We start from the raw sequence: 11,619 nt of genomic DNA, 5'->3' as shown, positions 1-11,619 counted from the left end.
AACGGACGTTAAAAAAGCTATCAAATAGAACAGGACGTTTAACGGACGTTAAAAAAGCTATCAAATAATTAATGCTTCTTACTTAAGTTTCTCAGTTTTTATTTGGTTGACCTGGCTTGCTCACTGGATTGTTTCCTGTATCCTAACTTCCAATGTTTAATTTATTACTTACGAAATTATACAACTAAAATATTTAATTATTATTATATTCAATTTATCTCGATACCGCACAGGCGAAGGCACGGGCAAAAGCTATCTTTAAAGAATTTTGTAGAGAGCAATATAAACACACTATTACATTTTTAAGAAATAGTCCAATCCATTGACCATTCACAATCATAGTGCATCCTTTTCACTTCTATACAATTGTGCAAGACAGAGCACTCTATGTTAGCTCGACTCAGTGAACAAGGTATTAGTGTAAGTTTTCAAATTAAAAACGTGATGGTTTTGTGTAAATCCGCCAGTTTGTCTTGAAGATGTCTCTACTGAACTACTATCGTTAGATCTCAAATTACGTGGCGGCGACTCCATTTTGTTTTAATGAGCAGTCATCCGTTTTATCGTTTCCATGGTTGTGACTGCAGACATATCTATACAATGCATTGTCGTCGCCTATTTAACCCACTTGTAGCAATGCACGAGCATTTTTAAGTGAATCATACTGTATTTATTCCATACTAAGGCCTCCGACATGGTGTATAAGATGGATGTTGTCCGTTTTAAATGACTATTTGTTTTAGTATAGCACGCAGGTGAATTTCTTACATCACAGGAGCCCTCAGAAGCGGACGCTATAAACGCTAACAATCAAATGTTATGTAGGTACATTTGATTTTTAGCGTCTTTAGCATTGATAAAACATGAAACTGTATTCAAATGGCACCCAGTTATCCAGTTTTGGGAATAAATATATTTTATCAAGTGGATTTTCTGCTAAAAGCCAAATGCTTTGTCTAGTACCCTTAGTATGAGTTTGCACATTTTAAAAACTTTAGATTTTATAAAAATTGACTCTTTAACTCTCTTGTTTTAAAGTCGTATAATATTCTGAATAAGCTATTTCACGGTTTAAGCTCTGGGTTTCGTGGAGCTTCTTAGAGTTCCCGAATTTCGTTTTTATAAACCATAAAACTCTTACTAAGTGTACTGGTAATAATTAGTATACAATAGATATTATTTATTCACAGCTAAATCAATGTTTATTTCCTTGGTTCAGTAGGTGTAGTTTTGACGACTGTAGATTCTCTGCTGTACTAATATTCAGACAAATAATTCAATCATGTTTAATATAAATGTTGTTGATACCAATATATATTGTATAAAGAAAATTATGTCTAATGGTCATGGTTTTATATAGATGCCATCTCTATTGGTTTTTTGACGTCCATGTGTGATACACATAACTTTTCTATGAGAAGATGTATACATAATAAATACACCGTCTGTGATATTTTGTAGTTATTGGTCAGAGTAGGTATGAAGTATTGCTTGATTAAAAAGAAATATATATGTTTTAGGATAATAAGTGGATTATTGGTAAGAAAACTGTATAGTTATTGTGTACTTGAAAGTAATGCGCAGATTGAATAACACTTAAATAAAACAAGTAGTCTGTGATTAATATACATATATACGTTATTGACATAACGACAAAAGCATGGCCATATCACTATCAAATTGATTTTATATATTAAGTGGAGCATAGTGAAACGTTTTAACATACATTTTATATTGTGTAATTTACTATTTACTTTGCATTATACATAAACAGTTTATTTGGAAAATCGACAGACCACAGATAGTTTCCAACGACGTTATTCAAGGATTTCTTAGGCGATTTCTTTATTTTATGACAAACAAGGTTCACAGCAAGTCAGTGTATTGTAATGCGACTTGCCAACCCCCTTGTTTCGATGCAGCCAAACAACGTGGAAATGAATGATTACATTTTATGAAGGTTTCATTGTACCGTAAAATGTGACGTGTTTGTTAATTATGTGTTACATATTATCCGACCATGTTAGCGTGAAAGCATCGTCGGCGGCGGACGGTGTTTGTAAAAAAAGTTAATAATTTGTTGTATAATGTATGTAATATTCTAGTTTTATCGTCTTTATTATTATGTTTAATTGTAATGAAAGATCTCATTTTATTAATCGGTATTTTCTAACAAGGCGCTTTCATTAGATCATGACTAAGCCTACCTCACAAACTTTAAGACTGGGTTCATACGATGCCTCGATCCGCGCGGTCGATGGCCGTCGGAGCCAGTCGCTATCAAGTCTAAGCAAGATCTCAATTTGATGAAAATAAACTTTTAAAAAGACTGGGACGCTTTACTGAATGTTGTGGGATAGTAGTTTCTTCGAAGATATTACTTAAATTATGAAGATAGGGGCATTTATTTTGTAATCGGCGCGCGACGCTCCGGGTTAGACAGGATGGACAATCGTTTAGTACAAAATTCGTTACAAAAAGTATTATTTCCCAAAATCCAAATTCAAAAAGTATTAATGCGATATTTCCCTGAAGGGCGATGAGAAGTTAAAGCACAATCGCGCTTGTTACTAAAGTTTTATCGAAGTTATTAAGGTATTGGCACAATCGATGTTCTTCCGCGCCTTTGATATAAATATTTAATGTGTCAACTACTTTAAGACCTGAATCTGTGTTGTCCCTGCAGGTGAACTTGCGTGGGTACCCATTAATTCATTCCTTTGCACTTATTTATGAAAAGTAGTACCTATCTTAATTTCCTCTCTATTAGGCACAAAAACACACATTTACGAATGAGTTACATTCTAACACTTTCTGTAAATTATCACTTACTGATTTATGAAACATAAAATAATGCAAAATTACTTTTAATAAACCCCATTCCACAATTTATTTTAACTATACTAATTAATTATTATGTATACAAAGCATAATAAATATATTGCTTTGCGTCTCTGGAATACTAATTAATTAATCACCTGAAGTTTAAAAACAAATTTAAAACTCTAGCCATTTTTTCTAAAATACTTTTTCCCAATTTGAAATCGATAATTTCGGCGTATTTATGATATATTTTAAACTGGCAATATCGCGTACTATTGCCTAGTGTATTGATTAGTGTATCTACTTTCAAATCTAATTTGTTGATTTAATAAGTGTTGATAGGAGTATTTGAGTGTCGTGTGACTGATAACTTAGGTGTTAAAAATAAAGTTACAATAGAATATATTGAAAGAAACATTAAGATAATTTTAACATGATTTTAACTGGCTTCATAGCTTTCAGTTCTAGGCCCATAGGAACTTCTTTTAAGTAAATGTTGCCAATGTTTAGGTACGGCCAGTAATGGTTTCCTTTTTAATATTAGTAATAATTTACAATAGCAACAATAAAAAGATTTTTTGACACAAATGATTGTGCCATCCTTTGCAGTAGTGTATTTCATAGATTGTCTGGGGTTTTTTTGGTAATATACCGACCAAAGAGGTTAAGCCTCAATAAAATATTTGATATTATTTCACCCTACCATAGATAATTTTGTGATAGCATATTGAGAACAGAATAAACTTAAAAAATAATTTTGAACATGATTTCTTTTTACAATTTTTGACCAATACTTGAACACTGTTTTCAATATGTAACAAATTAGGGAATGAGAAATGTTGTGTCATTTAATAATAGATAAATAAATATAAATTGTTATATAATTATATGACGAATACGGCAAATATTATATATTATGTATATTTTATTGTATAGCGAATGAGTACTATTTCAGATTAATGTAAATGAAAAAATGTTATAGAACGATGATATGTTAAAACTAAGTTAACTGTTTGTAAAAAGAAAAGAGAATATGTATAATTGAATATTTGCTAATACTTTGTTTGATTTCATTCACCTTTCTTTTAAAAAATTAAGAATTCATTAACTATTATAATAAAGAATTACATAAAATATGAAGCCTATTACAGCTGGTTCACACAGGTTGCGTAAGCGTAGACATAGCTCGTACCATTGCGTTGTAATGTATGAAACATGGCATACCGCTTGGCGTGGCGTGAACGTTCGCGTAAACGTAATGCGAGCAGTTATGTCTACGGATTAACGCGCGTCACTATGCTCGTGTCACGTGTAGGTACGTGTTGCATACGCAATTGGTGTGAATCGGCTTTTATAGTATAAAGTAGCTAAAGTAGTGAAATATCTACAACTTTTTCTGGTTTGAAAACTGGCAACCTAAGAGACAGCTACAATTTCCAATATGAAATTCTAAGGCAGCTAAATAAAAAGACTCCCTTTATAAATGACAGAATTAATTTATTATATTAAGGAATCACAACATGAAATACGAAGCGTATAAAGAGACTACAGTACAGTAAGTATAGTGTTTCATATATCTGACTTGAGATCCAACATGACCTTTTCTCCAGGTTTGAAGGCTGGCATGCCGAGGTACGGGCACGTAGCGCAGCGGAACGCGTCGCCGAGGTAACACTGGAAATTAAAATCATCTAAATATATAAAAGGAAAAACGACTTCGTCTGTGTTGGTGTTTGATGGCGCGCGTGCTCTGCCTTTTTGGAGTGTTTTTTTTTTGTCAAAAGTGGCCGGGATTTGTGTTTTACTGGTGTTTTGATGGTGGAACTGACTGGGAAGCGCTCTAAAGGGGTGCCGCGTGTGTCGACGAGCGCCGGTACAGACGAAGCCATACTTACATAGTTTCCCTAACGTGTAAATAACTACAAACTTGACATTGGCTAATCTTTGTAAAGCCAGACGAGAGAGAAAAAAAAAAGGAAAAGCTGACTGATCTATCAACGCACAGCTCAAACTACTGGGCGGATAAGGCTGAAATAATAGCTATGGCAATAATATGGCATAATAGCTATTATGGCGCAGACCTCCGCTAAGTTTTTTTTTAAATTCAGATACAAGTTTAATCTCACCTGGAGGTGAGGAGGCTAACCTGGAACCTAGCTAACACCCTTGGATTTTTGAAAATTGGGGGTAAAATAGGGCATTGAAATTTGTGTAATCCATCGCGACGAAGTTGCGGGAATAAGCTAATAAAATAAAAATAAACAAAATGCCTGTGCCAATATAAAAAGACTCGTCCTGGGCGACTGACTGATCTATCGACACAGCCTGCTGTAAACTTTGACAGTAGGTTTCTTTTATGACGTAGGCACTCACTTAGAAAGAATTTTTGGAAATTCCACCCCTAAGCGCGTTTGTGCACTTATTCAATCATATTCAATTCGATTTCGGAAAAATACGATCCGCATTTTACGTCAAAAATCCATCAAATACGAATGAGTGCACATGCGTTTTGTATGGCGGCCATTTGAATCTTATTTTTACGAAAACGAATATGAATTGAATACGAGTGAGAATCGGGTACGAATACGGGTCAAATAGTGGATGAAAGTTTGTATCAAATACATCATTTTATCAAGTTATATGTATTAAGCTTATGGTGTCATGTTAAATCCGCGATATTATTAGTAAGAAAACACATGTTTATAAGGGCCGGAGTATTGCGTGTGGATTGTCACGTATACATATGAAAGGACAAAACAATGACGCTATTGTCGAGAGTCATGTATGAATATTGACACCGTACAAATGCTACTCACATGATAGCAACCTATACTAATACTATAGATGCGATAAAATGTGTCTCTCTGTCTATTATCTTTTCAAGTTTGAAAGATTTTGGTCATCCCTGGTACATACATAGCATGCTCTCCGAGACGGGCATAATAATGCTGCGTTTTATTCCAGGAAGTTTTTTTTAAATAAAAAAAAAATAGCGAGCAAACGAGCAGGCGGTTAAGTGATTACCGCCGCCCATGAACATTTGCAGCACCAGAGGTAACGCCGATGCGTTGCCGGCCTTTCAGGATTTTGTTCAAAGTCAAAGAAAAGACTCCCTTTCTCTTCTTTTTTTCAAAGAATTCTTACGAGATTTTTAAAGGCCTACATTTCATTGGCTTTTGACAAAATTTGGTAGATTGAATCTTAGAGTTGGGCATAGCCTTTTTATTAAAGTTCCCAGGGGATTGTTAAATACCTAAATCCACGTGGATGAAGACGCGCGCATCGTCTAGTTATTATTATTAAGTAAAATCAAACTTACACTTCCACAAGAGGATTTAGGCGTATCTTTGGTCTCCCCTCTCAACTCCTCGGCTAAGCCACAAGAACAATCTGCACACGCCTTTCGTTTGCCCGTTGTTGCACAAACTGAAACATTAAACTGAACGATTAAATCTTGACGATTCAAAAGTACTTGTGAGTAATTAAAAGTAATTGAATAAAAATATTTTGAATTGACTTGAATTGAAAAAGACGCGTCTTTGTGTTTGACTCTGCAGTCTGCACCAGCATGCCTAATAACATCAAGTCATTCATGAATAAAGGCACAATAAAGATATTATTTACAACAACAGGTTTCCTGGCATTGAAGCACGATTTCAAACGCGTCACTGTACTCGGAACACAAAACCTCGGCATACGACCTGCTTACTATTTGTAACACAAAACCTCAACGAAACTTATCATCATGATAAATCAAGCGATAAGCTTGTACTCAGATAGCTATGGTAGATAAGTAAGCCACAATTGCAATGCTGATTTTAACCAAAATAAATGTTTGGCAAACACTTCAAAATTATAAAATTCAACATGGTTACAATGAATATTAATTAGCATTAAAATATTAATTGATTATATATTTTTTACATAAATCCTATAGAAGCTAAAAACCGCTTTGGAAGGAAAACTTTTTAGTCAATTTCATTGTGGTTTTTACCATCATTTAGGGCATTTCATATGTATTTGATACATAACATAGTTTACAGAATAGATAAGCCCCTGCGTAAGCATGAGCAAGACAACTAGTAGTGTAGTGAAATACTTTTAAATCAAATAAGCCTTTTTCTTTGCCTGAGGCATAAATCCAGAAAAGTAGCTTTGCATGAAACAATATCTAAGAAAAAGAAAACAATATCTAATAATAGAATAAGAAAGCTCCCAGAAAACTTAAAAAAAACTTGATTTGACTGTCTTCCCTTCCTTAACTTAGCTAAAAAATAAACCAAAGGCTGATGCTGAAAGAACTCAGAAAATAAGAATAAAAGCAGATTTCTCAAACTGGAAACTGTCAAATGTCAAACTTATTCTTCAGTTAAAGATTTATTTGACAACAGACAAATCAGACCTTAATCAATGTCTTTATAAGATAGACATACCTCGTAAAGACTGCTGATCTGGCTTCTTCAGATCATCCTCATCCAGCAAAACATCAGAATCAATTATTTCATCTTCATTGGTCCCCGCCCATGCCTCCTCTACTGTGTCTTCCAGTTTCCATACTGCTGGCTTGCTGTTTAGCTTAAGGGATACTTTAGCCCCTACCTGTAATATGAACATAAATACTTATTAGTACTTTGATTTTGGCTGACTTTACTGTGGGTTTTTTCACAAACCAGGGCAGTACCTATTGTGAATAAAAGGCTTTGACTTTTGTACCATTTTCAACACTACTTTGCATTCAGATGCTTGAACCATGTGAAACATAAAAGCATAGGAGATACAGGCAAACGGTCTTAGGTCTTTCTTGTGTGAAGTCACTTTTTTGACTCAGTTTCATGTAAATATTTTATTCATATCATTGTATTGGAAAAAAAAATGGGACAGCAGCAGATGGTCTTTAAATAAATTTTTCACTTAAAAATTTTTAATAATTTTTTTCACATAAAATGAATGTATAAATGTGAAATATAATATTGATGAAAGTAAGTACTCGTGCATAAAACTGCTAAAAGCACAGGTAATAAAATAAATTTAAATATGGTTTTGTTCAGAAAATAAGTTAAAAAAAATACATATTTAACCCCTTACCTCAAATTTAGGTTTTTCAGCAGTAAACTCATTTTCTGCAGTTTTTGTGACATTTAAAAATCCATTTAGTTTGAGCGCTGAACTAACATCTAATGTGTCTTTTAGTATGACTTTACCACTGGGTTTTAGTAACTTAATTAAAAGGGCGAGTAAACTATCACTGTGCTGCACTGTGTGTGGAGGTAACCAGTTTGATATTATCACATCAAATGATGAAGTAGGCCTCGAACCTTAAAAAAAACAATGTATTTCAGTAAGAGCAATGCCATTCCAAATGCCAATCCTACAGGTACTTAAATTTGACATTTTTAATTGTTCTTACTATTTTGCTTATCACTCTTATATTTTTATTCCTAAACAAATGTATACCTATACATATTTAACATTTATAAAAAAGTAAAATTTAAAACATGCAAAATTTTTTGTTGCTGATGGTACAAGTTCAATGGGTATGGAAGTTATGAACTACAAAATAGGCCCTTCTTAATTGAAATGGTTAAGCTATGAAAAAAGGTTAGAATATCTTACCTTCAGCAATCATACTCGAGTTTTCGAGAACAACAGAAGCCTTAACACTTTGAATTTCATTAACTAAATTGCTTAGATCATTTGGGTCATTCTCATTCCATAGGATTAAGACGTTGTCCCCACTTTTAATCTTGTTCATAGTTGTGAATTATTAATTGTGTTTGTATTACAAAATTTACTTTATAGTCTATTTTCTTACTTCACGGTTTGCCTTTATCGATCGAAATACGAATTACGAATAATGTATTGCAGGGAAAATATAATATAAGTAGTTGTGAAATGGTTGTGATTGAATGTGAATTTGTGCCCTTGTGTTTTTTTACAGGTGTTTTTTTTTTGGTGTAATGTCATATTTGATAGTGACACAGTTTGTGTCACTGTCAAATATGACATTACTGTGTCACACAGACGAATAACAGAACAGTTCTACTGTCTAATGTCTATACAATGTTCTGTGGTCTATACCCAGATAAGTCAGATAGTGTTGCCAACTGCTTTCCAAAAAATGCACTAAGTCAACCTCAAAGTCCTCCAAGTTGTTAAAAAAAAGTATGTATTAAATCATTGAAAATAAAACTAATACTGTTAGTAAAAAATGCAAATTAACAGAGGTATTGAAGATCACTTATTACGAAAAATGGTGACTTTAAAATTTTTGAAATATGACGTTTAAAATTAAAATGCACTAGATGTACTAAGTCAAAAATTTTAAACACTGCACAAATATTAAATACTGCTAGATCAAAGCAATAATTAAAAATATAAAGCACTAATTTGGCAACATTCTACAAGTCATCAACATTCAGCATCTGTAGTTTGTGGTCTTCCTATACTACATAGTCTTGGTCTCAGCTCATAAAAGCTCTACCTATATGTTATTGGTCTGTGGCTGTGATCAACGTTCGAAAAGGCTAGAATCCAGAAAGAAAGCCAGTATATGTAAAAAAAGCTGAATAATAATATAATTACAGCTGTTCAATAATTTTGCCTTTTTTAGGTTATAAATTTAAAAATAAAAAGCAAAAGAAGACTTACAGAGTACCAAAGAAGAAGAAAATCAGAAACATGATAGAATTAAACCTCAGGGCGCTTTACACGTAGTGATTTTATAATAAAACTCCCTTGAGGTTTAGTTAACCTAGAGCTAGATACGGTAAAACGAATGTAAACAATAAACAGTAATAAAATGTTGTATGAGGCTTTTATGGCTGGTGTTTGGTCATCATTGGGTAGCACTGCTGGAAAACTATCTGGAACACGCATTGTTGTTGTAAGTTTTTAATATGTATTATAAACTAGCGACCCGCCCCGGCTTCGCACGGGTGGACACTACCACGAAAAATCCTATCTATTTTCCGGGATAAAATATAGCCTATACGGATTCGGAAGAATCCCTCTAAGTAATGGTAAAAGAAATTTTGAAATCGGTCCAGTAGTTTTTGAGCCTATTCAATACAAACATACAAAAATACAAAGATTTCCTCTTTATAATATTAGTATAGAATTATAGATGTATTTCATTATGTTTATTGTTAACTTTCCTTTCCTGCCATACCTTTGATAGGTACCTACTTATCGCTAGCATTGATTTAAGTACCCTCAAGTCGCGAGTTTTGATAAACATACTGCATTAAACGTTGGTTCCGTATCTTTTAGTCTAGTTCATTAAAAAGCCTAGCGTCCACTGATGCAAATCGCATTGAATTATACAGAAACAACTGGGACAGTTCTCACTTTCTTCTTTCTGGGCTGGTTTCCGCACTTAAAGTTTCCGTCTGTTGTGCGTGCGTTGCCCCTCCCCACCGAAGTCTTCACTCCAGTCATCCAAGCTCGCTCCAGAAACCGAGTAGACTATGGGACAGTTATGCTGTTTCTTAGGGGGCGGCCCAGGTGGGAGCGGGTGCGTCCTGTGGGGCGGGCAGCGGGCGCATATGCCATACTTTCCATGCCGCTCGGCCCCCGCTCTCCATTAGGGCAAGTCCGCACGTCTTCCTTCTAATTAATTATTTCTTGTAAATACATAGTTTGTTCTACACGCACCCGCTCAAATCTGGGCCGCCCGCTTTGTCTTATTAACATGAATAACATCATGCAAATCGGTAATCTTATCGACGCGGGTAGGTTTAAGATTACCAAATATTGTAATTGGTTCAGGAAAGAAATTAAAGGAATTTTCATTCTTTAAATCCAACAATTTTTGTGACGAGTTTTTTGTTTAGGCCTTCTAGATAAATAAATTGACTGATCTTTGAAGTTACTTGTTTATATTAAATGACTATCAAAAACGTCAAATATAATTTTACTCAACTTAAATGCAACTAAACTTTTAAGTTTATTTTGAAAACTTATTTAACTTCACATAGAAACTGCATAATGTTGTTCTTTATTTGCAGGGTGATAGTTACCTAATATGGGCGGTTTTGCTTGTAGTTATGGTGCTAGTTAACACCTGGGGTTGCAGGTGTTACTTGCGCTCCCTGGATGCAGCTACCAACTCTGTTGCACCCACTGTCATATCTTCTGCATCTAGCTATATTTTATCTGTATGTAATTGTTTTGTTATTAAAAACTAGCTTTTGCCTGTGACTTCATCCATGTCACTTATAAATGCGGATAGTATGTCTGTCTGTCTGTCTGCTACCTTTTTCACGGCCCATCAGCTTAACCGAATTTGACGAAACTGCGGGATTTTGAATAAATCTAAAACCTCGCGTACAAAGTTGCAGTTGTATCATATTTTAGTTTTTAATATTTTCTTGAATTGCTAATGCTTATTTATTTATTTTAGGGTATTATTGGCGTACTACTGTTCAATGAAGCCTCGTCTATCACATGGTGGCTGGGGACCGCACTCATCATACAAGGGTTGGCGCTAGTGGCGCGACAGCAAAAATGAGTCACTGATGCTAATTAAAGCTACACATTACATAAAGAGCGGCACGCAACGAATTTTTCATTACTTACTGGAAATTCGGTACTACTCTACCCGAGTTGAGTTGAATGCTTTGAAATGCGTTCCTCCCGCTTGTTCCATACGTTTCTAACATTGATCACTTGCTCACTACCCCGTGACGTCATCAACATCGGTTATGTTATATTGGTATTGACTATACTGGCCGATCTACGCACTCTTAACGTTAACGTGAAAATTTTAGGGCTCAAGAAACATTTCCAAAGTAGTTA

The 11,619-nt window shown here is 34.3% G+C and overlaps 2 protein-coding genes across 2 annotated transcripts; one reads left to right on the top strand and one right to left on the bottom strand.

The window, feature by feature from the left end:
• Nucleotides 1-4,299: 4,299 nt before the first annotated feature.
• LOC123868283 (anamorsin homolog) lies at nt 4,300-8,750 on the bottom strand. The gene is made up of 5 exons (XM_045910723.1): nt 8,437-8,750; nt 7,909-8,138; nt 7,257-7,422; nt 6,143-6,249; nt 4,300-4,497 (listed from the first exon to the last, which is right to left on the bottom strand). Exons 1-5 carry the CDS (start codon nt 8,573-8,575, stop codon nt 4,393-4,395), a joined length of 747 nt encoding a protein of 248 aa, XP_045766679.1. The 5' UTR covers nt 8,576-8,750; the 3' UTR covers nt 4,300-4,392.
• A 621-nt stretch (nt 8,751-9,371) lies between these two features.
• LOC123868284 lies at nt 9,372-11,401 on the top strand. The gene is made up of 3 exons (XM_045910724.1): nt 9,372-9,706; nt 10,830-10,979; nt 11,225-11,401. Exons 1-3 carry the CDS (start codon nt 9,623-9,625, stop codon nt 11,330-11,332), a joined length of 342 nt encoding a protein of 113 aa, XP_045766680.1. The 5' UTR covers nt 9,372-9,622; the 3' UTR covers nt 11,333-11,401.
• Nucleotides 11,402-11,619: the final 218 nt, after the last annotated feature.

The sequence above is a fragment of the Maniola jurtina genome, chromosome 9, assembly GCF_905333055.1.
Source record: "Maniola jurtina chromosome 9, ilManJurt1.1, whole genome shotgun sequence".
Classification (NCBI taxonomy): Eukaryota; Metazoa; Arthropoda; class Insecta; order Lepidoptera; family Nymphalidae; genus Maniola; species Maniola jurtina.
Note: the sequence above shows the minus strand (reverse complement) of the source record. Positions and strands in the feature narration are given on the sequence as shown.